This window comes from Neopsephotus bourkii, unplaced genomic scaffold (genome assembly GCF_033783945.1).
Source record: "Neopsephotus bourkii isolate Nb327-2 ecotype Australia unplaced genomic scaffold, CSIRO-AGI_Nbou_v1 NB_1825, whole genome shotgun sequence".
Classification (NCBI taxonomy): Eukaryota; Metazoa; Chordata; class Aves; order Psittaciformes; family Psittacidae; genus Neopsephotus; species Neopsephotus bourkii.
Genome location: NW_026902298.1, coordinates 8,111,114 through 8,138,301, shown reverse-complemented (window position 1 = coordinate 8,138,301; position 27,188 = coordinate 8,111,114). Strand labels below are relative to the sequence as shown.

Sequence of the window (27,188 nt, the reverse complement as noted above, 5' to 3'; positions counted from 1 at the left end):
TTACCCATTATTGCTGTTTGAATTTGTGTATTTACTTGTAATGTTTTTCACGAGGAATGTCAGGCTTTTGGGTCTGTTTCCCTGGGAATAATACAGTGGGAGAACCCCTCTGAAAGTGTTCAGGCTGCATGTGAAAACCTGCTTGCTTCTCTCTTACCATCTGTTTAATTTAGATAGCCCAGAAACAGTCAGATGTGAATCTTTTGTTCACTGACAGATCCAAATCCCTCAAGATGACGCAGTTGCAATGATGGTGCAAAAGTAAGTATTAATATTTAAAAAGAGAGAGCCAAAAAAGCCCGTTTCAAGCTGTACTCAATCTGCTGTAGCCACTTTTAGAGTCCTGACGGTGCATTTTTTTATGGGGTAGCGCTTTTAAAACGTAGGGAGAGGATACATTATAGATATTATACATTATAAATATACAATATATATATTATAAGCATTTCTATATATATTCCCCTCTCATCTCCTCGCTTTTCCCATCCATGGCCCTCAGCCGTCCTGCGGCTCCCGCCGCTCTCCCCGCCCGTCCCACAGCCTCGTCCTCCGCCGGGGCGGTGTTACATGGACGCCGGGGCGGGTCCCAATCCCACCTGGAGCCGCCCCGCCGTGCGGGAAGAGGAAGTGGGAGCTCGGGAGAAGCGGAAATTGCAGCACCAGCAGCAGCCGCCGCCAGCCTGGGAAGCACCGGCGGGGAGCCAGGGCACCAGCAGCCGCGGGAGGAGGTGGCAGCGGGCGGCAGCGTAAGCGCGGCGGGGATGGGCCGCGGGGGTCCCCGGCTCGCTTGGCCGCCGTTGGAGCGGGGAGACCCCGGGCCGTACCCTCATCCCCCCTTGTGCCGGCGGTGCGGAGCGATGGGGAGGCTTCGTTGGGCCAGGGCGAGGGCTGAGGCGGCCAGGGTGGGGTCGGTGTTGGGGGGGGGCGCGCGGTCCGGCCGTTCTGAGGGGAGGTGAGGGGCCGTGAGGCGGGCGGAGGAGGAAAGGCCGAGCCGGGGGTATGTGACTGCGCTTCTTTTGTTTTAAACTCCATGAAGCTGCCCAGAGATAACCCCCGCACTTGAAAGAAGGTAAAGCCGTCTGTGGGGGGCTTAGGGGGCTTGGTGAGGGGGTAAGCCATGCCATAGCCAGCGAAAGTCGGGTCTGAGGTTGTTGCGCCCTCGGAAAGGAAAGCAGTGTCCCTCAGTGTCCAAGGGGAATGGCAGCCAAGGGTGCAGCATAACTGCGAGGTGCCCCATGGAGGCTTTGCATCGACCTAAAGCTGGTTCTGGTTTCTCTTGGCCTGTAATGCTGCGTCTGGGCTTAAAAGCGTTGGCACTTCCCTTTGTTCCTTCAGGAGTTTGTCGTAGGCCCTGAGGAAGAGCGGAGTTCCTGAGCTAAAGGTGCTGGGTAGGGTGGTGGTTAGTCATAACAGTGGTGAGGGGCAGAGCTGGCCAGATGAACTCAAAGCGTATATTTAGTCTGACTTTGAACCGTAGTGTTTTCCTTCAGAAATATGACCATGTGAGTCAGTGACTCATAAAGAGATCATATTTCTCCCCATTTTGCATTGAAAGAGATGCTGGAATAGCAAGCTGCTGCGGAAACCAGGCTTATTCCTGTTAGCTCCCTACCAGCAATCGGAGAGGTCTTGACTGGGATTCCTTGTTACTAAGCTGCTTAGCTCCCTTTTGTAATTAACATTGGTAATTAGAATGCAGAGTTGAGGTGTGGAAAGATGTTGGCGTTCATGTGCATAATTTAGGGAGAGACGCACTGGATTCTGGATTTTGTAAGGGTATGCATTTGAAACCCTTTTTTCCTTATTGTTTGTGAGAGTGTGAGGGAGAAGCAAAGAAATCTAGATTTCTAGATCTAGAAGATGTAGCTTTTGTTCTTTTGAATGCTTGAATGCAGCTGAACGTGTAAAGCAAACTTAAACAATCAGGTAAATGCATAAACCAGGTTGTCTTTTGCACCAAATACAGAGCAACCATGCACACCTGCACTTCAGATCTTGTCACCTGAATTCCATCTCTAAATGCATTGGAGAGTGTGCAGTATGGTGGAGCACAGGGGGAAGGGTACAAACCATCCCTCTTAGGTTTGGTTACAGAGGTAGAACTTGCACCCCATGTTGAGTTTCATTGTTGAGCTGGTTTGGTTCTGCTCTCCAGCGCTTCAGTTTTGTGAGAGGTTTGATTTAGTGAAGTCCATGTGGCAAACTAAAGGGTAGGAGAGCCTGAGATATGACGGGAAAGCTTTAGACAGGATATTCTAAGGAGAATGGTAAAATGTCAGTGTTCTAAAGGTTTGTATTACAAACTTGCAATCTCGCAAGTTTTCAGAGTATTAAGTAATATAACAAAGGCTGATACTTTAATTTCCATAGGAATTTGGAGATGGGAGACCTGAAGAAACATAAGGGGAAATGTACTACTGCTTTATCAGGATATCATCTGCTCTACTCTTAAAACCGCCTTCCAGGCCACTCTCACTTGCTACCTTGGTGTTTGACTATCAGTTGTTCTCATTCTTGTTACCAGTCCCCAAGTGCCCTTTACAAGTGGCTCATCAGCACATTCTGTCAGGCTGGTTTATTTTTCTCTCTGCACTTTACCCATGGATTATTAGCTATGCATTGGAAAGAGAGTTTTCATTCTACCTATTCAATTATCCATATGTTATGAATGAAATAATCTACAGTAATCTCTTTTTTAATTAGAGAAGGGTAAGCAGACAGAATGATGGTATGTTAAAGAACTGAACTGTAGTGGAATAGTAATGAGAAAAGATAATTCGTTCCTCTAACTCGTGTGTCTGAAAAGCTGGCTGAAGAGAAAGCTTTTTAGAGTTCATTTGTTTTGGCTTACCTAGAATAAAGGCCATAAAATAACAGCAGTACCTCTTGGCAGGTCATCTATTCTGCTCACTGGTCACAAAAGCGTTAACTGAAAGCATCCAACTTGATACTTCACAGAGGATAAGGTTTCCAGCAAGTGAGATGTCCAGTGTTATTAATTAGCCCGGTAAAAACTGTTGAATTGCTTCTAGATGTTATTTCTTCCCTTGTTACGAGTTTTGCTTCTTGCTGTCAGTGCTCTGGCTCTTGCCCTCTGTTTCTCCTGAAAGTCAGACAAGATGCTGAGGTTGAGTATGTGTGTTCATGAGGGGTTATCTGAGAAGCACAGTAACTTGGTTGTTCCAGGCAGGTGGACTAATGTCTAGGTTGCATGCAAATTCTCACAGTCTTTGGATTTCTTTCATGATGCTGGAACTCATTATGCAATGAGGTTGAGTAGGTATAATGTAATATAACGTAGGCTATGCTGCCTAATGAACAATATCATACTTATCATTGCTAATGGCTGGGGAAAAGCCAATTCCTACACCTTATATATATGCATAGGGCCTAGAATTAGCAGCAGGTTTTGGAAGTGGATGTTGGTTTGGAGAGCTGTTTGAAGAGGAACCTTTCAGTGCAGTGAATGAAGATAAATGTTAATTTAAGCAAGGAAAGACTTCCTTGTTCTCTTTGAAATCATGTTGGTGATTCCTCCTAAGCTTCTTGCAGTAGGAAAACGAAAAGGGGTTTTCAAACCAGTTTGAGACCCAGCAAATGTAGCTTCTGTTTGTGTGTTTAAATAACATCCTTCATTGAGAAGTTTGGCTTGCCTCTCCATCAGCTTTATACGTAATGTAAACAGAGTTGACATGTGACTGGAGCGTGACAGAGCTTGTTCTGATGGTGTTGCAGATGTGGAAGGCTACTGCAGGCCTCGCTGTTTGTATCAACCAGGTTGACGGAACTGATGACTGGGAGACGGATCCTGATTTCGTGGTATGGCTTTTGAATGTTGCTGATTCATTCAGCAGAAGTGTGTAATGTGATGTGTTAAAGAGGAATTCTTCAGAGTGGGGGCTATATATCTCAGCGAAATGAACTAATAAGAACATATGCCTAAAGACAAAATAACATTTTGTGCTTGTGGGTTATTAAAACTACCTTGTCTTGGCTGGGTACTGCAGGGGAGTCTCTACAGAAGAGGTTTGCATCAAGAAGCAGTAGCCTCTTGGGGCTTGAATGTCTGCTCTGTGCATTTCAGCAGGGAACAAAGCGCGGGGCTTACAGCAGAAGAGAAGTGAGAAGCTCCTCTTCTGACTCTTCTGATGCCTCTGACTGCTGAAGGCTTTTGTTGTGAACTCTCAAGCACAGATAACTTAGCGATGTCTTTGGGGTTTTAACTCTTCTTTATGTGTGTCTTTTGCAGAATGATGTGAGTGAGAAAGAACAGCGCTGGGGGGCTAAAACTGTGAAAGGATCCGGCCATCAAGAGCACATCAAGTAAAGCAGCTCTTTTTCAATTTATTAATAGTCACAATCCCAGGTGACTTTTAATCAACTCCTGTTCTCAGTTACTTGTATCTTCATAATTAAACAAGACTCTCTGTAGAAGATTATTTGCCAGATTGCTGGTCTTTCGGATGTGTCAGTATCTTCAGATCTGACATGAAGATCAGGAATTTGGTGTAGGGACTCTTAAATCTTTGTAACTGGAAATGTTATTTTTTTCTGCTTCTTTGTCCTGGTTTGGGGCCAGAGTCAGTAGTGCCAGGAGAGAGGTTTCTGTTGGGTGATCTGAGCAGCTCCAGTTTGGTACTTTGAGGGTACATTTGGTCCCTTAATTCTTAGGCTTTGTTGAGAAAACTGCTGTCGAACTCATAAAAATTCTGGCAGAGTGACAAACTGAGCCCTCTGGCAGAGAAGCAAATGAGTGCGTCAGGGCAGGCTGTGTGAGACAGAAATGATCCATCTTCTGAGTCTTGTGCTTCTTATGAGAAGTGTCTAAGGCTCAGCTTTAAAGCAGTTTTAGGAAATCTGTGGTTGTGACGTTCATTTTGGGTTTGCTTGTGTATTTCTGGGGCAGCAACCCTCATGGCATAAAGCGAAGAATAAATGTCATCAGTGTTGCGAAGGGGAAGCGGCTGAACTAAGTGGGTTACTTCAGGGATCAATGTTATTCCGCCCTACTTGGAGTGCAGTGGGGATGCTTACTGGCTGAATTCCACCTGAGGAAGCTTTAAACTCCAGTGGGAAGTGTTTAAAGGTGCAGTTTGCTACCTTGGCTTCTTCTCATATGTAGCCTGTGCTACAGTAAGTTCAATTCCTGCATGTTGCAAGGGAACATTTGGGGAAGAGAAGGGGCATGTCTCCTTCTATCCTTTTATATTACAGTTGTGTCCAGAATGCTTAGTTAGAATCAGAGTCCTGTTACCATAGGGACTGTCTGATAAGAGATGATACCTATTCTGAAAAGTTGCCATCTAAATAAAAAGTGTTGAAAAGAACTTGGAATTAGTACATTAGAAGAAAACATGTTTCAGGCACACAGGAATTCAAAATAGTTGGTTGTTCAAATAGGAAAATACCCTTCAATCTTAAGCCCAATGTTTTTCACTAGAAAAACTGTCCAAAAAGGTGACCTTATCTAATGTGAGGTGTCCCTGCGCATAGCAAGGGGGTTGGAACTGCATGATCTTAAGGTCCTTTCCAATCCAAACCTTTCTATGATTCTAAGAATAAATTCTGTTGCTCAGAATATCATGAACTGTTTTGTGTACTGATAAAGCAAGAAGAGCTTGAAAAATACAAGTTGTCCAACTTTAATTAAGATGGTATTTTTATCATCTTTTTATTTTGCATCTTTCTGAAGTTATCTTCTGAAACTTTCAGAGTAAAACTTGCTGCTTAATTATCTGTCTTTAAAGTATTCATGAGCTGAGAGAGAATGTATTCCAAGAACACCAGAACCTCAAGGAGAAAGAGCTTGAAACAGGACCAAAAGCTTCCCATGGCTATGGAGGGAAATTTGGTGTTGAACAAGATCGCATGGATAAAGTAAGTATGAATGCTTCCCTGGGATGATGTTGTAAGTCTTGCTTCACTTTACTTGTGGCCAGCACAACTACATATGTGAGGTAAGCTTTGTGAAGGTGCAAAATGGTTCCAATTTTGCTAGTTCCAGAGATGCAGGAGCTGAGATCATGGCATAAGCTGTATCCAGTGGTGGCTCATTTTGATGGCAGAAGCAGCACTCTTGCAGTGCTCTATCAAGGACACTTGTAACTACTACTAGCTAATACTGTCAGGCCATTGTGTTCTGTTTCCCAGATAAATCAAGGTGCTCTTACATAAAAAACTGAACTAAAGCACTTGAAGCATCAGGAACAAGTATTTCAGGTGGCAGATTAGGCATATGTGGATGATGAGAAGTTCTGGGATGCACAAGGGGCCCATATTTTTGTTTGATGCTTGCTCTGTCTTCAGAGCAAGTCTGCGTGCTTATGTCCTGAGTGGATTTCCCTGGAGCCAAGATTCAAGTTTCTAAATGTGTATTTTTAAATTAACAAAGTACTTAATGCATGAATAAATCCAGTTTAGTTTCAGTTCTGTGCCAGAGAATGAGGAAAAGGGTGGGCAGCAGTGGTAAACTGTCAACAGTGACAACTAATCATTGTATTTAAAAAAAAGTCATTGATGATAATGTTTTACATGAGGACTTGATGGCAGTTGAAGTTACACTCTATTAACAGAAGAAATTATTATTCTTAAGTTAATTCTATTAGCCATGTGATAGTTAGACAGGCATACCAACTTCTGGCTGGTTTCCTTCATGTACTCTTAAAATAAGAGCCAACTGTTTCCTGAGCAAGAATGATTTGATTTTCTTACTTTATTTACTTTCTGGGTTTGTAGTAATTTGGCAGCTTTAAGTTTTTGCTGAATTCCCATATTCCCGAGTACATTGCTGTATAATTCTCAGTGAAACAGGCTAGCCTAACCTTTGAATCTGGGAAAGGATTTGCTAAGCACATTCAGTCATTAGTCCTGCGTAGCTCCTAGCATCAGCACTTTATCCCTCTCCTAAGTGACACTGGTGGCAGGAGATGTTCATAAATTACGATTTTAATAAAGCTTTCTTCCTTATAGCTGCAATTCTAAAACCTCATTGAGATCTCTCCTTCACAGGTATCTGTTCCTCTGTGCAGGTGTGCTGGTGTTAAAGCTTGACTCACCTAAATGAGTGAGTGTAACTGCAGCATTGTCATGGTACAGGTTTTTGCTTTATTTAGGACAAAACCTTGGTGCTGACTTAAACAGTTACATCATTCTGTATGGCAGACCTCCATAACTGAGTTAAAATGTAGCATGGTATTGTGCTGAGGAATTCTCAGTAACCTGCTGAGGGCAGGTTACTCTGAAATACAGATTTCTAAGAAAAAAAGTTTCCATGTCTTTTCTAAAAAGGAGTTTGTGGTAATGGTTGGTATTTGATGAAATTCAAAGTTCTGGTACCATGTAAAGAAAACAACATGCTTAAACCTCACCCATCTCAACTCACACAGCAAAAGAGAGGTCACATAAACCCCAGAATTTTCAGAGCTTTGTGTCTTTCATAAATGTAATGGGAAACGGAATCCTTTTCTGTGACATTTAACAGTTATTCTGCTACAGAATACCTGCAAAATGAACAAGAGTATGACTGTTTCAGTCAGGAGAAGAAAGGAGCTTTTATATTGCTTGTAAGCTAAGTTAGTGTCCTATTATTGTTATCCTTGTCCTCTTACTTGGTAATTACTGCACCCATTATGTGTGGTAATGTTTTGCTTTCCTGAGTGCTGGGAATGTTCCCTGTAAACACTGTAAAAAGCAAGTTACTTACTAGACACCTTTTGTCCTCAAATGAATTCACCTTGGTCCAGCTGTCTGGTGCTGGTAGAAGACGGTTTCTCACTCCTCAAAGGTCAGAACCTGGGGCAGCTGCTTGGAGGGCTCCCTGCTGCAGATGCTGACTGCCTTGAATGGGGTGGGTGGTGGTGTTGAGTCATGAGAGGTGAATGTCACAGGGTGCAGCCTCTCCACCTGATCACAGCTGTGTGTGGCAAGTTACAGAGTCTTCTCTTCTGCCTCTGACAGTAACAATATGCATTTGAGACTCAAATGTTAAAGTGGCAAAGTGCAAGTTGCTCTGGCCAGAACTCAGTTTTGGCGCTGGACAAGAAAAAGCATTTTTGCTATGTTATGCACCCCTCAAGGTGCTTGGCTCTAGCATCAATCCCAGGATCTAGAAGGGTGTCCTAGCACTAGATTAAAGTAACACTAGCAAATGCTATCTGGATGTACTTGCAGGTGTGTAATTACACATCCCTGTGTCTTAACCTGAAACCAGTCACAGTGCCTCAGTGCCATGGAACTGTGCCTTAACTTGCTGTGTTCAGCTTGAGTTCCAGCTACAGGCTCAAACTGAAGATTGTGGTGCTGGGATGCCTTTGGCATGGGGAGCTCTGCCTTTACGTGGAAGCACTGCTTCATGCTGAGATGCCATTTTGCAAGTGAGGAGAACGTATACAGAGAAGATGCCTAAATTTGATGTATGATCAGAGCCCTTCCTTAGAAGAATGTCAGCGGAAAACCTAGCTGTAGTTGTATTTGGTTACAGTCTACTATCTGGGACTAATCCTTACTTCAGGTTCTGCACGTACACCATCAGGATTCTGTCTGTATCTTTCTTGTTTATCATTCCTGTGCTTTTGAAGTAAAAATGCAGAATTTAAAGCAGTCTTTATGAAATACAGTCACTGCTGTCAGACTGTTTCTTGACACTTCATTGCCTGGGCTGTATTGGTAGTATGGTGATGGTCTCAAAGACCTCTCAAGAGAGTGGCCATTTCCACGGAAGTTAGTTTCGACAAGAACACTGGCAGTGATGTGTATTTATAACAAAGCTTATCCTCAGGTTACATGGTGCAGTGTTTTCTCTTCCATGCAGAACTGTGTAGAACTGCTGCCTGTTTCTGAACTTTCCATTTGTTTTTAGTCAGCTGTTGGACACGAATATCAAGCCAAACTTTCTAAGCATTGCTCCCAAGTGGATTTGGTGAAAGGGTTTGGTGGCAAGTTTGGAGTGCAAACTGACAGAGTTGACCAGGTAAGAAATTCCATTTCATATACAGATACTCGCAGTAGTTAAGTTTCTCATTTTATATGTACAACTGAAAAATTCCAATACCTTAAAATGCTGGTCTGTTCTTCCAGCTGTATTTGAAGTTTAGCAGTAAACTAACACTTTTATGGAGATAAATAACTGTTTAAAGCAAGATAGAAGAAGGCCCTAATGGGAAATTGAGATGAGTTGAAAGGAAAATCTACTAAATGATCACACAAATGAATATGGCCTGAAGTGAAGTAGGTATTTATGCTCCTGATCAAGGAGGTCAGAGCAGTATGGAAAGACAGAGGAGCTTCCTATGCTGTGTCCACTGATGTGCATGCAGTTTTTCTACTAGTATCTAACTCTTTGTCATGCAATTTTATTTCTCTTCCAGTCAGCTGTTGGATTTGAATATCAGGGCAAAACCGAGAAGCATGCCTCCCAAAGAGGTAAAGTGGTGAGGTGGTCATCTCTGTAGACACATGTATTTTATAAATAGTAGAACAGATCTCTACTCTTCTACTGTTTGGGAAAAGACCTTGTTTAGCGAGGCAGTTGTTTAGTGGTGTTCTCAATGAATCAAATGTTGAGGGGGTTGTGAGGAAAACAAGATGAAAAACTGAATTTCAGAGCTATTTCCTGAGCTGATGAGGTTTTGAGACAAGGAAATAGCATCATCATGATTGCCATCATGAGTCTTATTTGTCTTTTACAAGTGAGGATCAAGGAAGTGATAATCATTTTAGGAATACTGGGAGTTGTTCTTTAGTGTATTGCACCCTGTTGGAAATAAGGAGTAGATTTAAGAGGAACCATCATAAACTATAGGGCTGTTGCCCATCTTATTTTCTGTGTTTAAACTTTATTTTGCGTGCTAAAGAGCAATATTTCATTTTGAAAGAACTTTTTTTCCCCTCAGTTGCTGTGATGGTTCCATTAAAAGCTTCATAATCTCATTTTTACTCTCAGTGCAGACTGTTCAAGTAGTTTTGGTGCAAAATAGGGAGTACAGGCTGACAGAGTGGACAAGAGTGCAGTGGGGTTTGATTACAGGGTAAAACATGAGCCACAGAAGGGCGAGTAGGCACATGTAGTAGTGGGCTCATACTCTAATGTAGTAGGCAGTCACGATAAGGCAGTGTTGTAAAATACTAGGATTTTTTACATCTGTTGAACTCCTCATATCCTGCTGAAAGTTAACACTGAATAAAATTGATGTTGCTGAAAACTTGGAACTTCTAAAAAAGAAACCTGAACCACAGGATTTGACTGCTTTTAAGTGATGAGCCAACTGCTCTTACTTTGGAAGCATTTATCAGATTCAGAGTTGTTATTATTGTGTTGCTACTCAGGTTTCCAGGCAGGTCTGATCAAAAATTGACCATTTCATTGAAAAATTGTGACACTTTCACTATCTCTTTTCTTATCTCAGAGAAGCATTTACACTCTAGAAATGCCAAAGAGTACAAGGGGGTGTTTGTTTAGGAGCATCCAGGCTGTTGCTGACATTGGTTTTGATGTTCACTTTGCTCTAAGTGTCTGAAGAATTTTATCAGGGAATCAAAATAGCAGAATTGCTGATACTGCCCAGCAGTTGAACTCCACATGATGCTGCTTTATTTTCCATCCTGAAGAGTTAAAGAATTCTGAAGTATTTATAACTTAAGTGTCTGGAACCAAGATTGAATGGGGATGTCAGTTCTTCATTTAATACAGGGTGTAATGTTAGCAGGTCTGATTATCACAGTTTTTCAAGGTAATGCTTTGTTATTGAACGCTTACAAAGAAAATTCTTCACTCTTATGTCTAGATTATTCCAAGGGCTTTGGTGTTAAATATGGTGTTGACAAGGACAAAGTGGACAAAAAGTGCTGTTGCCTTTGAATATCAAGGCAAAACATGAATCACAAAATCTTTTATTATTTTATTTCAAAATAACTAGTTCAAATCAAGCAGCTTTTTAAACTTGGGTTAAATGTTTTGGTTAGGATGGGGTTTTTTTGTGGTAAATGTGTGTTTCCCCTTTGTCTATGCAGATTTTTGTTCCCCTTAAATGAAAAGGAAGGCATTGTAAACTGTCCCTGTGTGTTTCACAAGCACATTTCCAATGGACTTCATGTCTATAGGGATGTTACTGAAATAAATGTGTAATTGCACAGGTCTGTGGTATTCAGAGAAGGTATCAAGTCCTTCATTATTTCTGTATCTGTGCTCTACATGTCGCTTTAGGTAGGAGGTGCATCAGACTCTTCACATCTTTAAATACTATTGAGTCTGTGTGCTGTAACCTGCACTGGATTTGTGGTGCTTCCTTGCTCCGTGATCCCAGAGTTACTGAATGGGTATCCTACCCCTCTGCTGAGACAGTGTGTAGCAGGGAGGGGAAAGGGGGAAAGATACTATCATTAATGACAGGACAACTTACCCCATAACATTTTACTGTGTTGTTTTTTATGAAATACTCTTTACAGTCATAAACTGCAATAATGTTTTCTGAAACTTCATGCATACAGATTATGTAAAGGGGTTTGGAGGCAAGTTTGGTGTGCAGACAGACAGACAAGACAAATGTGCACTTGGCTGGGATCACCAGGAGAAAGTGCAGCTGCACGAATCCCAGATAGGTATATCAGTTCACAATTCCTTGCCTTTCTTTCTGACTTCCCTCATTTTGACATTTCTCTTCCCTGTGTGAACCCTCCTCCTGTGGTATTTTTGGCCACAGTAGCTGACACGGGTCTCCTTTTTCTGTGTTTGAATGGTTGCTGTGTATTGGGTGTACTGGTGTCTGCAAAGCCGATTTAATGCATCTGAGTCCCCAGAAGCTCTGACTTCTCCAGATTTATCACTCTAGTAATAAATTCTCACTGGAGAAGCTTTATGAGTTTGCAGGTAGCCTGGATTGTTTTTAACTTTTTCAGTTGAGTTGTTCAAACCACACACTAACCATTTCTTTGTACTTTCCACAAATAATCTTCCTTTTCTGGTTTCTGTTATATGTACCCCTGGTTTTATGCAGGGGTAATCTAATATCTAATGCTGTCCTTTCTCATTGCCAGTTGAGGTACCTATTCCTATGGAGTGCAAGGTACCCAGAGCAGAAGTTGCTCCCCAGCCCTCTGCCTATCACCACCCTTAACTTAAAGAAACAAAATTAATTGGTTTGTTTTTCAATTAAAGAAGTTAAAAGTGATCCTCAGATTTATCCAGGAGGATTACTTGAAGGCCTCCTCCCTTTTTGTGCCTTCATTTTATACCATATATTATAATGGCTCTTCTTAAAGCAGCATTTGGGAATGGTCGTAACTCTTAGCTCAAGCAGCGCAGAAGCAGGATTGTTCCTCTTCTGTTAACCAGTGCTGTGTAGGACTATCTGGAGGATAGCCTCTCTACCCTATCTTAACATCTCTTTGAAAGTCAGATCTCTAGTGTACAAGTACTAAGCACACTGATGATAACCACACATTTTAGTCTCCTGTATCCTTTTGTATGTTTCGTTCTGATGAACGTATTATGTGTGTGTATTTGTGTTTGTAAGTTGATTAAATACAAGTGCATTATGCAGTATCTCTGAACATTGTGAAGTGCTTTATTCTGTGACTTCAGAATGGTGTTCTGGCTAGGGTCTGATAAATCATGTTGACCTCTTCCTGATCTCAAATGGAAACTTTTGAATTTCCTCTTACAAAAGTATATTGAGATGGTTTTTTCACCATTCAAAATGATTGGTAATTGAAAATACTGCAAAAACTTTGAGTGTCATGTGGCTTTTTCAGACTATAAGAGTGGCTTCGGAGGGAAATTTGGTGTACAGACAGAAAGGCAGGACCCATCTGCTGTGGGGTTTGATTACAAGGAGAAACTAGCCAAGCATGAATCTCAAAAAGGCACCGTTTTCACTTATTACTCTCTTAACAGTGCAGCCACTTCTTACACAGTCTTAAATAGTTCTCTGAGTAGATTGGTGCTAGTAATGTGCAGACACTTTCTTGCGCTTCTATTCCCACATGATCTGGCAGTGTTCTTCTGTTTCACTCTTAACAGTGTTGCATAAAGCAAGCCTGTTTTCAGGAAAGAGATAGACAATGTTTAGTTAAAAGCTCTATAATATGCATTTATTTAATAGCTGTATATACAATGCAATCATAACATTATTAGTATCATGATGTTAATGGCATCACACTGACCAGTTTTAGAGTAAATGTGAAGTTTTGCATTTAAAAATTGGTGGGGAAAAATACTCAGCTAAGGGCCATGGATGGAACCAGTAACAAGCAATGAGTTATGGCAAGATCATTTAAAAATGAATATAGTCGTTAAAACAAGAAATAGGGAATGTTTGTGCTTCTTGGGTGAGCAAATGCTCTTTATTCATGCTCTCTTTATTCATTGTGAAATAGTTGGGGTACAAACCATGAATTCCTGGTTTTCCGTTATCTTAAAGTGAGAAGTCTGGATCAGGAAAATGTAAGTTTAGTACATTTATTCTGGCTGAAAATACATACCAAGCTGAAGAAAATGAGGTTGTTCATTCTGATAGGATTTTTCTGTGCTATAGCGACACAAATACACCATCAGATGTGCTTTAGCAGAGCACAAGTACATGCGCTAAAATAGCCGGACCCAAGTGGTTTTGGGGCTAAGAGGAGAAGGAGTAATTATATTCAGGGATGTATAGGAAAGCCTGTGCATCTACAGAGTCTAAGGGCACATTCCTACAGCTCACTACCACCAGGAAGGTGTTTTTCCAGCTGCTCACTCTTTCTGCTTCTGTTGTGCTGTTTCTGATGCTCATCAGACGTTTCTCTCAGTACTAACTCACTACAAAGAGCAGAAAGCTGTTTTTGGGGCACTTGTTTTTGTTGTTAATGCCACTGATTGTGGAATCTTAACAAGTGCTGGAGTCAGCATCAAGTGAGCAGAAGAGTGTGCAGCTCAAGGGTGGTACAGAATAGCATGGGCACACCATTTCTGTGGTTGTGAGTTGCTGCAGGCTCATGCTGTCTTGTGGAATTGCCCCTTTCCATGTTAGAACAGGAGTTATGACCAATGACTTTTAACATCCATCAGTTGGGTATCACAACCAAATCCACTAGAATGAGAAATTTATTGTATTTGCCTGTCATTCATAGATTTTACCATGTTAAAGAGAAAAAAACACCACCTCTGTGGTCACCGAAGACTGGATAGTGCTCCTTTGAGCAATGCAAAATCGCTTAGGTTATATGGTTACTGCAGAGGGCTAAGAATTGGTGCTGTGAAAGGCTGTGTTACAGAAGTGATGCGTTAGAAGGGCTCATCCCTTATTCCTTGCTTGATACCTTATCAATCCTCAGCTTAATGTTTACTCAGAGAATGCATGTGGCCCACAATCTGTCATCTGCTGGTGTACCTGAAGGCTCTTGTGTATCCTTTCTGCATCTAAAACCAGGTTGCATTTTCTTTGGCGGCTGTCACTGTACCTTTGCATGCAGCTGAGATGGCTATTTATTTGCATTTGAAATGGCTATTTGCGTTTGGCAGAAAGATGGGAGGGGTAACAAAGTCCCTGCTCTAACCCTTTTATCCTGATTTTAGATTATGCAAAAGGATTTGGTGGGAAGTATGGAGTACAGAAAGATCGGATGGATAAGGTAAGTTGTTTAAAAGAGCCATGACAAATAGTCTGTAGGGATACAGTATAGTCTGGTTAGATCTGTAGGATTCAGCTCCCGATTTCTGGATACTTCTCCAGTCTAAGAGTAGAGTTCTGTGCTTTTCTAAATCTTTAAAAAGCCAGTTTATATACACAGCACTGATGCCAGTTTACACACATGTCTGTGTGTACATTGGTGTAGTGTATATAAATAAGTATTGAAAACGGAAGCATGGAAATGAAAGAATAGTAGAATTTATATGCAATAATGAGAAAATCCATTAATTCCACAATTTCAGTCATGTCTTCTAACGTGTAGCTGATGCCTTATATCTTGAGGATATCCTTCTAGTGTACTGCTTAAAATAGGTGTCTTTTACCTACCAACTTTGCCCACTTTGATTATCAGGAACTTTCTCTTTAGGGTAATTTAGTTTAGTATTCTGTAACAGTAAAAGGGCAGCTGATACTCCCCTTCTACCTGTCCATGAAAAAGTCCTCACTGAGATTTATCTACTGAATACATTGACTCTCAGCTTTATGTAGGACATTTAAAAGTGAGAAAGTAGCAGAGTTTGACAGTCTGTAGGATCTTTTTATTTGTGCCTTCAGGACTCAAGACCATTCATTTAAAAAGCCCTCCTGTTTTGATACTGTTCTCAAATACAATATTGTTTTAACAATATCTGCTTCTTTAAGGAGACTGGATGCTTTTACCTTCATGAAAATCCTGCCCAATGTAGATTAGAACAGCAACAGCTACACAATAAATGTTTAGGACATTGACTCATTTTTAGTTTTGATGAGTCACCTGTTCATAAGCTACATTTGTTTTCTAATTAATAGGATTTGAATATGTTTAAACCTGCCCCTGGAGATTAATTCTTCTGTAGTTCAATTTACAGAAAGGATTATTCCATTTGTCAAGTTTTGATTCTTCCTGATTTTATTTTGATGCTCTCAAAACCAGGGGCAGTATCACAGTAAAATGTCACAGATTGAAGCTGTCTGAATGTCTATGAATTTGTGTGTTTTAATGTACTCTTTCTCTCCTTACTGATAGAATGCAGCAACTTTTGAAGATATTGAGAAACCAGCATCAACTTATCAGAAGACCAAGCCAGTAGAAGCTGGTAAGACAGTGGCCCTAAATCCTTTTTTGCAGGTAATAATGTTCAAAAACCTGGAATATCACTGGGATAGAAGAGGGATAAAAGGACTTTCCCGAATGGGCTGTGAGGTCAGAGAGTAGAAAAGCAGAAACATGTTCAATCCTAGCAGAAATTTGTACCAGAAGCTCATTCCAGGCTACCTTTACTCAGAACCTTAACATTGGAATTTCATTTAATGTTACAGTTGCTAATAAAACAAGCAGCATCCGAGCTAACTTTGAAAACCTAGCCAAGGAAAAAGAGCAGGAAGACCGAAGGAAGGCAGAAGCTGAGAGAGCCCAAAGAATGGCCAGAGAAAAACAAGAACAGGAAGAGGCTCGAAGGAAACTGGAGGTCAGTAGGATTCAGATCCCAGTTGAACAGCGTGTTTTGTGTGTTTCAGTGCAATGTTGGGAGAAAAAAGAATCTTTTAAGGAAAGATACTTTCCTTTTTCAAGCCAGACCTTAAAGTTCTTTGTTTTTCCTGTGTTTGTACCTGTGCTTTACCTGTTTGCAACTCCAGCCACCTATCAGCATGCACCATGTGTGTATCAGACATCAGACAGGGTGATAGAGGAACACTTAATATATATGTTTTTATTAGGCCTGTCCCAAAATACATAAGCTCATCTTGACCACTAGCATTTGCAGCCTGACCTTTTCCTTCTGTGCCTTTTGGGAGTACCAGATTCCCATGGGCACAGAGGAGCTCATAAGGGGAAGAGACGTGGTCCTACAAGAGTGCTTGTTCAAGTAGTTTAATATCATGATTCTGATTGGTAATGCTAGTTTTTTGGAGCCATTATTGTGGAAGATGGAGGTGGTATCACCCACTGGTATAGCACGTGCCCATGAGATAGGGGAAATAACCTTCCAAATGTTAACTGAATCTTAGTTTGGGAATTAAGAATCTTAGTTCAGCATTGGCATGGTTAAAAGCTTTGTGATTTTTGTGTTATTCAGAAGAAAAATAATTGCAGGAAATGCTTAGTCAGAACCTACATCTTAGCTGCTTTATAGGACTTTCATATTTGGTGGAACTCCGCTGCTGAGATGGGAGGACTCTTGTGTCTTGTAACTCACCCGTAGTGTCTTGTTCATTTCTTTTGTTACACAATGCCTGAGGTGCCTTATCAGTAATCCTGAAGGCCTCTCTCTGCAGCTGTGTGACCTTTCACACAAGCTGCTGCAGCAGTGTTTGTCCACAGCTGCTGTAGCAGTTTCCCTTGCTGTTACTCTGATCTCACTGCCTTATACTGGTAAACACTGATATGGCAAGGAATGGGAAGCAACTGATGCTGGCATTAAGAGTAGTCCCTCTTTTCCCCTTCATAGAATAGTTCATAGAATAGTTAGGGTTGGAAAGGATCTTAAGACCATCCAGTTCGAACTCCCCTGCCATGGGCAGGGACACCTCACACTAAACCATGTCACCCAAGGCTCTGTCCAACCTGGCCTTGAACACTGCCAGGGGTGGAGCATTCACAGCCTCCCTGGGCAACCCATTCCAGTGCCTCACCACCCTAACAGGAAAGAATTTCCTCCTTATGTCCAAGCTAAACTTCCCCTGTTTAAGTTTGAACCCATCACCCCTTGTCCTATCACTACAGTCCCTAATGAAGAGTCCCTCCCCAGCATCCCTACAGGCCCCCTTCAGATACTGGAAGGCTGCTGTGAGGTCTCCACACAGGCTTCTCTTCTCCAGGCTGAACAGCCCCAACTTTCTCAGCCTGTCTTCATACAGGAGGTGCTCCAGTCCCCTGACCATCCTCATGGCCTCCTCTGGACTTGTTCCAACAGTTCCATGTCCTTTTTATGTTGAGGACACCAGAACTGCACGCAATACTCCAAGAGCAGAGTAAGGGGCAGGATCACCTCCTTCTTCTCTTCTTGTTTTACATATATTTGTTTACACTAGAGAAGAGTAAGCATAGCACACAAAAGAAGACAATCCTTTAAATTCTGAATAAATACTACTTAGCCATACATGTGCATTGAGAGTATAAAACACTTGATACCTAAGTAGGATGCTAGAACTAGTGCTGCTAGTGTTCCAAGCAGGAATAACCAGTAGGGAGATCGAGCAGGTCCTTATTGAAAGCACATAGTATTCAAGGAGATGCACAGGAAAAGTGGTGAGCCTCATCAACATCTTTATTGCCACTTGCTATGCTGAAGAGACTCTTCCAGAGGAGAGTGCTTGTCTGGGACTCTTGTCATTGCTCTTCCTGGCTAGCTATGGGGGAGCTTTCCCATTTCCTTCTTTCTTATCTCTCTCTTTTTCCTCCTTTGTTTTTATTTTCCACCTAAAGTATCTTTCATTATTAGACCCAGTGTAGCCCACCTACTGCAGGCCCCACTAATACGTCTTTTTGCATATGAATTTGTCTCAACATCCTCCATAAGACGTCTGGAATCCAGAAAAGACTGTCAGATGGTTTCTCAGATCTGTTTGGTCCTTTGCCTGACAACAAATGGGACAGACCCAATGACTGGTTTCTCAGATGTGGCAGATACTTCCTCGTAGTGGGATGCTGCTACAGAATGTCAAGGTTCTGGTGCTCATCCCATTCCATCAGTATGGTCTAATCCATCACAAGTTCAGACTTTATGTAAATAGTTTGTTTTACAAGTAGGAAGAACTAAATGCATGATAGGATTGTGGTAACCTAGCTCTGATCTGAAACTTATCTGGGACATTCTAGCTTTATAGGATAAATCCAGTCTCCATCTAAAGTGACAGCTGCTTTGGTTTTTTTTTTTCTTTCAGCTTATCACCTCTTTTGCCTTATGCTCACACCGTACATCTTGAAGCCATATGCTCACTGCATGCATATATCACAAGATGAATGGGAGTTCATCTTTGTATATCAGTAATTTCTTCTAATGCTGCCTTTCATCCCTGTGGACTTGGTTTAATACCTTACCCTAACTATTGGGTTTCGTTACTGTCCTGTTGCACCTTTAACAGAGCATCTTAAAGCTAGGAGAGGAGGAGAGAGCTGAAGTTAAGAATTCAGTCTTTTCTATTGGATAAGGTCATCAAGCCTGCTTGGGGGTGCCACTCTGAGCCTTAGTGAACTTGGGACTGCCCTGTGTCATTCTCAGCATTGGCACCATCCTCCAGCACACAGAGAAAAGCTGATCCTTTGCTTTGAGGAGAATCTCTTGGTTCCCCACTCCTCAGAGCAGTAAAGCTGGACTGCATCCAGTCTGTGCAGTTGCTCTGCGAGCTTTTCAGATGAGAACAGTCGAATGCTTCACCACTTGCTCACTGAGAGCCACAGCAAAATGCTATCAGTGTGTGTCACCACCTTCTTCTGGTGTAGCTCTTCAGCTGGTAGCCCCATAACTCCTCTAGCTGTTGCCAGGCTGTCTCTGCTCCTGAACTACTGTCCACTGTTCCCAGCATGTTTCAGTATGTTTAGGCTTAACACATTGCCAGTATCTAGGTCTGGCACCTAGCTGCTGCCCTAACAAAGTGATGTTTCACTCATCCTCTCCAGCCCTTGTCCTTGACACCAAGACTGCAACACTATTGAAAGAGCTGTAGTCCCTCAGCTCTGGGGGCTGTCCTATGGGGTGATGAAAAATGGGAACAAATAACTCTTTTTGGACACAACCTGGAGCCAACCTTGAGGTGTACATTGCTCTTGAAAGTGCAGATCCACTCCTTCAGGAGATCTCCCTCATCTTAACACTCATTTTCTTCCGTCAGCACATTGGGTGTGGATAACATTAAGACTTGTGACTTACAGCAAACAGCACTATTATCTTAGCAGGATTTAATTTAGCAGATACTTTTACAGGTCTCCAAATAAGGAAGAACCATGATATGGGCTGATGGATATCACAAGTACTGCATTGTTAATAAGGCTGTTCTGCACCCAGGAGATCCCTTTCTTGCTCTTGCTTCCAGTTACTTCTGAGACTTGCTAACAAATATCAGGCCCAAGGGAAGATGGGCTTTCTCAGCATTCACTCTGCTCTTGCATTTATTTTCTCTGAGGTTTGTATTTGCACCTGGCAGTAACTCCATTCCAGCATCACTACTTCTGCTTTGTTCTTACAAGTGTGTGGTGTCTTTAGGACTTCTCAGCCTTTCTGAAGCTTCTCAGGTCACCTGAAGGATGCTGATGGTAGTTGATAAGGCAGCATTTCTCAGCCAAGGACTGTTACTTCCTTGCTTTGATTTGGTTGCTTCTGGGGGAATTCTGCAAAAGGCCAGTCCCTGTAACCAGTCCATCCTTGAACACCTGGGTCTTACGGTGAGTGTTCTGAAGTAGAGAACTGGACTCATTATCGAGTCTCAGGTGGTACGAGTTCTCTTGTTGCAGGATACTCTGTCTTAACTCAGTGTTTCACCTCTTGGCTGCTGCATGATGGAAGTGTCTCTTTCCTAGGGCAGGTGGCAACTCTGATACCTCAGACCGATCTTTTCAGTACTTCTTGGCTTTTTTTTGCTCTACTGTACCTTTGCTACAAGTACAAGAGGTACTTCGTGTGATGGCCATGTCTTCAGGGCATGCTTTTTATGTCTTGACAAGTAGGGCTATCAGTATATTCTGTAATACTGTGTGATTTCATTGCACCACAGTTGTGTTTTCACAAGGAGTAGCAGCTATGTGCCAGTGCATCATCCTCTTGGCTCTCCTTGTCCCAGCGTGGCCTGGCCATTTTGGTACTGTAAGTAACCAGGCTTTCTGCTTAGCATTCCCTTCCATTGCATGGGTTTGTAGTCTTGGCTGAGTGGAGGAAGAGGTTCACCTTCTCCATTAGCAGTCTTGCCATTCATTTTGGGTGAATTTAGGCTTTTTTTTTACCCACTTCATCTTTTCATTGAGCTTTCCTCTTGTTGAGGAAACAGTTTTCCAGAAGGGTTTAAATGTAGTAACACAGGTTCTCATGAGTCATTGAACTGTTGTCTTCCCCCCCCAGTTCTGTCTCAGAAATGACTTAGTTTCTTTACTGTTATTTTTGCTGTAAGTGTGGGTTAAATTCACACCATTATGCTTGATTTTTTTCTTGTGCTTCATCAAACTCTGTTGCCTGGACACATCGATATTTCCTCCCAAACTGGTATTTAAATTCCACCATAACCAGATGATTAATGTTCTTCCAGCCTGAGCATCTCCATGCTTAATTGTGTGATACTGCAGGGAGGGAGGGAGAATGAGTTTAAAGGGAAACTAAAATGGCACTGGCTGCAGTGCCCTCACTCACAGGCTGAGCAGGAAAAGAGGAGGGATGTAAGCCACACTGTCCACAGTTACTGTAAAGGGTGGGGATGGACTTTGACTCAAGTGAACTTCCTTGTAGAAGCAGAAAGCTTTCTTACTTCACAAAAGTGTGTGGGCATACATGCTCCCACAATGGGAAAGTACATATGGGCTGCGTTCCTTCAAGAGCCCTGTTTACTGGTGATCCTTTTTCTCTTGCTTTTCACATATACCACACAGTCAAATGGTGTTCAGGGAGCTCTTTAGCTGCTGGTTTGAACTGACATGATTTAGCCGGCCTCTGCTACCTTAGAGAACAAAGCAGGATGCTCATTCCCATGGAGCATTTCAGCGAGGAAGAAACCCAGCCTGAAGGGGGGACCATGCAGTTTAAATGTTTTAGGGCAGTTACTCTGTGCCTGTCCTAGGCTGTAGTCTGGATTTCAGAGACCCATTTCCTAGGACAAATTACTCGAGCTGTTGCCATGTTTGACACTGTTAATGGATTATTGCTATTTAGTTTGTCCCCAAACTCAGATTTGACTTCTAAGAAACACGTTGCTGGTGCTTTTTGTGCGGTAGCACAGGAGTTGAAAGTGGGGGGAGCACTGCTTGCATCCGGACTGACTGTTTCCAGGAAGGACAGCACTGGGCTTTTGAATTGTCTTCAAAGCTGGCTCTGTTCTCAAGACCCACTTTGCTTTCTTTCTTTGTTGTGTTTCTCCTGAGCTGTGCCAAACAGAGGGAAGGAAGAAATGTTTTGTAGGAGATTGCTATGCCTTCATCCCTGGACCACTGTTTATCCTGAGAGTCCTTTGGGGAGTTACAGCTTGACGGACCGAAACAACTGACGTGCACAGTCTCTCATAACGTATTCTCTCTTCTTTTACTACAATAAAGAAGAAACTTAGGCCCGTTTTTCTTATCCCCTATGGTAAAGAAAGAAAGGCAAAAGAAAATAGCTGATTCTTTTTAAAGTCTTCAAAGTCATGCAAGCAGTGTTGCACTTCTTGTGCTATGGGATCCTGGCTTTCTAATGCTGATTGTGGATGTGCCCTTTGATTCACAGGTGGGATGCCACAGCACACACAGCCTGAGTGCCAGAGAACACTTGATTCAGATCCATGTTACAGAATACAGTAGCAATACTGGGTTTATTTCTACAGCATAGAGCTCTTCTGAACATTTGAATCCCTCATTGTCAGTATTTAGGACCTAGGTTTGTCTGAGCTGTTCAGTCTTTTGCCTTGGAGAGGTTTTGCAGACCTGCAAGAGCTTGCAGGGTCGTTTCTCATCAAAGATAATAGATCAGTTGTACAATCAGAACACGTGGGCTTCAAGTTCTCTAAACTTAGGCTAAAATGGAACATGAGGCCTAGCAGAATGAACAGAATGAATCTGTTGGACACAGAAACCATTCAGCTCCTATGGAAATGTGCCTCAGAGCATTTTTAAACATGCTCACGTGTACATACTGCACACGGTTTGTTTCTGCACTTCTTTCTCTTCTTTGCTGTATTTCTGAGGCTTTACTGTCCAGCAACACTGAACCTTCAGGCAGATCCAATGGTCCAGCCAGTGCAGCCCTCTTTGCTGCCTGTTTGCATCAGTTTATTGCAGCATAGGCTGGCTGTCATCTTCCTTACTGGAGGCTTGTTTCTTCTTCAGAGTCATGACATCAACTGCAATGAAGATTTTCTTTCTCTTCAATTAGGAACAAGCTAAAGCCAAAAAACAAACTCCACCACCATCTCCTGCCACGCAGCCAGCTGAGCAGAAGGCACCCTCAAGCCCAGTCTATGAGGTTAGAATCACTTCCAGTACCTGCTTTTTGATCCTAAGCGTAGGAACCTGTTTACACACCCTTGACAGACCTCACCTGTACTTCTGCAGGACGCAGTTTCCTATGAAGCAGAGCCTGCCTACAACAGCACCGCGTATTCAGCTGCACGTGAACCAGAGCCCAGCTACAAAGCTGCAGAGTCAGACTACCAGGAAGCTGTGAGTCAGCGAGAGGCAGAATACGAACCAGAGACTGTCTATGAAGTGGCAGGGGCAGGAGAGCATTACCAAGCAGGTAGAGTGTCTATTTCTGATATTAAACCTCATAAGATAAAGATTACTCCCATGTGCAATGACTTAATGAATCATTGTGCTGACAGGACACTGTCCTAGTTCTCTGAAGTCTCAGTCTGATGAGACTTCTTAGATTCTTCACCAGCAAACTTTAATTAGGAAACGAAGGTGCAGCTGGAGCAAGGTTAAAGTTACTTAACTTGGGAGATGATGGTGCAGTAATTCTGGTGCTCCCTAGGGTATCAGTTCAAAAAGAACTTCAGAAGTGGTTACCACTGCGCCCCTGTGCAACACAGCTCAGCTTGTGTAGAAAGCACAGAGAGAAAATGTGCGCTGCCCTGCCAAGCACAACACTGTCAGTGCTTCCTGGACTCTGAAATGGAAGTGATGTGCGCTGTGCCTTTAATGGAGTGAGGATGTCCAAAACTAACTGAAACTGCAAGAATAAAGGTTCTTTCAAATTCCTGTTTTTCTCACCTCTTCTTCTACCAAACGAGGTGTGAAGAATGAATCTGCTTCCTCTGTACCAAAACCTGCGAATTTTAAACAGGCCCCTTTCTCCCCTGCTCCATGCAGACTTAACTGGTATTAAATAGTCTCTTACTCTTGATCTTGAGCTCAGTGGCTGTCCTGTCACACTTACAAAAGTGTTATAAGGCTGATCATGTCTATTTTATACCCTATTGAATGCCTACTTGTGAATGCTTCCTTCAGGCTTTAATTGTGGGTGATTTAGGGAAAAAATCCATTTCAGAAGGAGCATCAGCACGTTTCAAACCTGCATCATTTGTTCCCTCCTTCCTATGGGGGTTGGCAGTAGAATTAAAGGAGGAGCACCACAGGAAAGAACTCCAGGTGACAGGTAGTGCACTTCATGCTGTTGATTTTTCTCCTATCTCTCTCTTTCTAGAAGAAAATGCTTATGATGAATACGAAAATGAACTTGGGATTACAGCCATAGCCCTTTACGATTATCAAGCTGGTAAGCAAAGCTCTTGGTTTTAACCTTCCCTTTGAAAACTTTGTTCTGCACAGATAAGTCTGGATTTTTCCTTTGCCAATCATAGAAGAGTTGGGGTTGGAGAGGACTTGAAGATCATCCAGTTCCAACCCTCAGCTTGTCACCTCTTGTAGTAATGTATGAGATAAAACTGTGAAGATTTAGGGATTGAGCAATAGCACTGAGCTGCTTCTGAAAGCTACTAACCACTGTGTCTGAGAGAGTGGGAGTTCTCAAAAGCTCTTTTAACCAACTGTTAGCACTCGTTAAACCCTGGGCAGACAGGGGTGCTGCAAATCGTGACTGATTGGTTCTGAGGAGAGATCAAGACCATGAAGTGATTTTCAGTGTGTTAGGGGGGAATTGTTGCTCCAAGTTAGAAATGCACTTAAAATGCAGTAGGTAAGAACCATCCTGCCAGAGGATGGGGGAGCGTCTTTGCTGACAGCCACTGCCTGGCGGCCTGATGGGAGAGGGGAAGGCGAGGGGTGTCTGTGGTGTGATTGGTGGTAGGTGAACTGCCCCGTGTGAATACTGAGCCTCTTCCACTCCCTCTGCAGCGGGTGATGACGAGATCTCCTTTGACCCAGATGACATCATCACCAACATAGAAATGATCGATGATGGCTGGTGGAGGGGGGTCTGCAAAGGCCGCTATGGGTTGTTCCCTGCCAACTATGTGGAGCTGAGACAATGAAGCCTCCTGTCTCCTGGTTATGCCTTAATTCCCCAGTCAATAAATCTGACTTACTACACTACAAATCATGATGCTTTTCTGAGGATGGAGGGGTATATACATACTGCTTTTATATTTAATACTTTGCTGATGCTTTTTAAGATGTTTATGCCACAGAAATCGCTAATATATTGTAACTACCATGTTCTTCACTAAGGCTCGAAAAATGATTTTCATGCATTTGGAGAACATCTCTCTGCCAAATCAGCAATTGTCATAAAAAAGCCTTTGGAGGACAACTAGCTGTCTGTTGTAATAGTGCATGTTTTACTCATAAGTGAGCAGATTTACTTAGTGTTTAAGTCTAGTTAGTCTTCCACTAAATGTTTTCAGCTAAGGAGATCATGGCTATGCAGGTTATTTGCATTTCCCACTGTGGGGGAGTGGGGAGGACTGAGGAGGTGCATATTGTTTTCATTTCTTTTCCAGATAGTGCTTGACAAAGCAAAGAGAATGCTTGAAATTTGCAGCTACTGGCAGTTAATCAAAACCTGTCCAATATTTATGGAATATTAATGTTAGGAAGGAAACAGTCTGGTTACTTTTTCCTTCTCTTAAAGTGAAGCTCCTTGGCTTTTACATTGATTTTTATTATTAAGTGTTTTCCTGCTCCTGCTCCTTCTGTTCATGTGATCCCAGAGGAGGGCTGCAACCACTCTAGCACTGATTATCCCAAATTCCTTTACTTTGTGTTTTGGTTTCACCCTCCTCTTTCCCAGGAGAAGCTCCTGTACAAGTGCTGAGACACTCAGCAAGGGAAACTGGCATCCAAATCTGTGACCACCTGCAGGAGCAGACTTGTTGCTTTAAGCAGGGGAAAAGGGCAGGATGCAATTGCTGCATGCAGTACATCCTTTGCCCTTACAGGCAGTAGCCTGCTGTGCAGTAATAACTTTTTATGCAACCATATTTGAGTCAAGGAATGTTAATACAAATGATTAGGTTTAAACCCCATATAAATTAAACCTTACAAGACCAACTGCACTTTTCCTGTGGTCAACACAAACTTCCTGTAGTGTTCTACTGAGTAACAGCACTAAACCTGTTCTTTGCCAAAACTGAAACTTGTCCTTCTAGAAGGTGACTTCACTGCAGATTTAGGGTCCCTACCAAAGATAGCAAGTTGCATCTAATAGCGCACGTGTTCAGTGTACGTACTGTCTGTTTCCACCTTCTGGTCCAAATGGGAATGGCAGAACTGGTGCAGTAACTAAGAAAGAATACAAAGATTTGGACCAAGGGAATATAGAAGTCCTGTGTAAAATGGTCAGATGTATAATGTAACTAGGGAGAAGGCATCGCATTGAACCAATTCTTGGGTGGTTGGGACAATCCTCAATGAATGTCATGTGTGTGTCATGATTCTATATTTCTCTTCCTTCTCATGGTCTCATTTCCATGTTGTATTTGCATTACTATAGGGTTGGGTTTTCTATGCAGTTTATTTTAGCCAATTTTGCCTAGAACACCTCATAGGGATATGATTTTTGTAAATTAAATATTCAATAAACTTTTGGAACCATTTGCATGGGATATTTCGGTATTTTTAAACTGCTTTGTCAGTCTGTTTGTTACAGATGGTTCCATCTTGTCTCAAGCTTACCTGGGACCAGCCTGCATCCACACTGCCTACGGAAAGCTGCTGCAGGGTTCTTGGTGCTGGCGTGAAGGGCACCTCTATTCCTAGCTGCTACTGCCTTCCAAGTACTTCCCTTCCTGAGAAACAAACTGCCGTTGCCTTTTGCTCCTACTCCCATGTGGAAATATTTAGAGCAGAATTTTGTCTTTTATTGCCTTTCAGTTTGGCTACAACAGAGGTGAGCTGTGGTTTCAGGGAAAGAGTTGCTCTTGGCTTCTGGGAATACTGATGGCTGCAGGGCATTGAGTGCTCTTGGAAACAGCCATCAGCTACAGTCAAATAAGCTTTGACATCATTTTAAAGCTGTTCTGCTCTTAGTCATGACAGGGATCCTCAGGTCAAAGCTTTGCTCCTGTGAGCCTTGGCTGCAGGAAGGTGCCCCAAGCCCAGATTCTACAGTGTCTAATCCTGACCCAGCTGAGACTTGACCATGTGCTGCTGGAAATACTAAGGAAGAAAATCCTAACATCCTTCTAATTATTCTTTGATGCTGCTACATCAACAGGCAATGCAAAGCTTCAGAGCTCACCACCATCACTCCTAAAATACAGCGACACAGACGTTGCCTTAGCAGATAAGCACACCACGAGAGAAGGAGCTGTGCAGGTACAGGGAGGGGTGGAGTGTGGGGTTATGAAAGCTCTGTGCTGCTAAAGGCAGATCTGAAGGGGTCAGTGTGGGTGATGAGCACAGTGGTGGTGGAGGCAGCAGCCCCTGGGCCCTCCCTGGTGTCTGGATGGTGCCATCCAAGGGCCTTTGGA

At 42.6% G+C, this 27,188-nt stretch overlaps 1 protein-coding gene across 3 annotated transcripts; it reads left to right on the top strand.

The window, feature by feature from the left end:
• Window positions 1-587: 587 nt before the first annotated feature.
• Window positions 588-26,312, top strand: CTTN (cortactin). 3 transcript variants are annotated; one of them, XM_061343671.1, is made up of 15 exons: window positions 588-746; window positions 3,736-3,819; window positions 4,250-4,323; window positions 5,748-5,877; window positions 8,858-8,968; window positions 9,366-9,420; window positions 11,485-11,595; window positions 12,748-12,858; window positions 14,549-14,604; window positions 15,670-15,739; window positions 15,963-16,111; window positions 22,691-22,780; window positions 22,870-23,053; window positions 23,963-24,034; window positions 24,613-26,312. In XM_061343671.1, exons 2-15 carry the CDS (start codon window positions 3,736-3,738, stop codon window positions 24,747-24,749), a joined length of 1,434 nt encoding a protein of 477 aa, XP_061199655.1. In that variant the 5' UTR covers window positions 588-746; the 3' UTR covers window positions 24,750-26,312. The 3 variants fall into 3 exon arrangements, with proteins under 3 accessions (XP_061199655.1, XP_061199653.1, XP_061199654.1); XM_061343669.1 differs by lacking the exon at window positions 12,748-12,858; XM_061343670.1 differs by lacking the exons at window positions 11,485-11,595; window positions 12,748-12,858.
• Window positions 26,313-27,188: the final 876 nt, after the last annotated feature.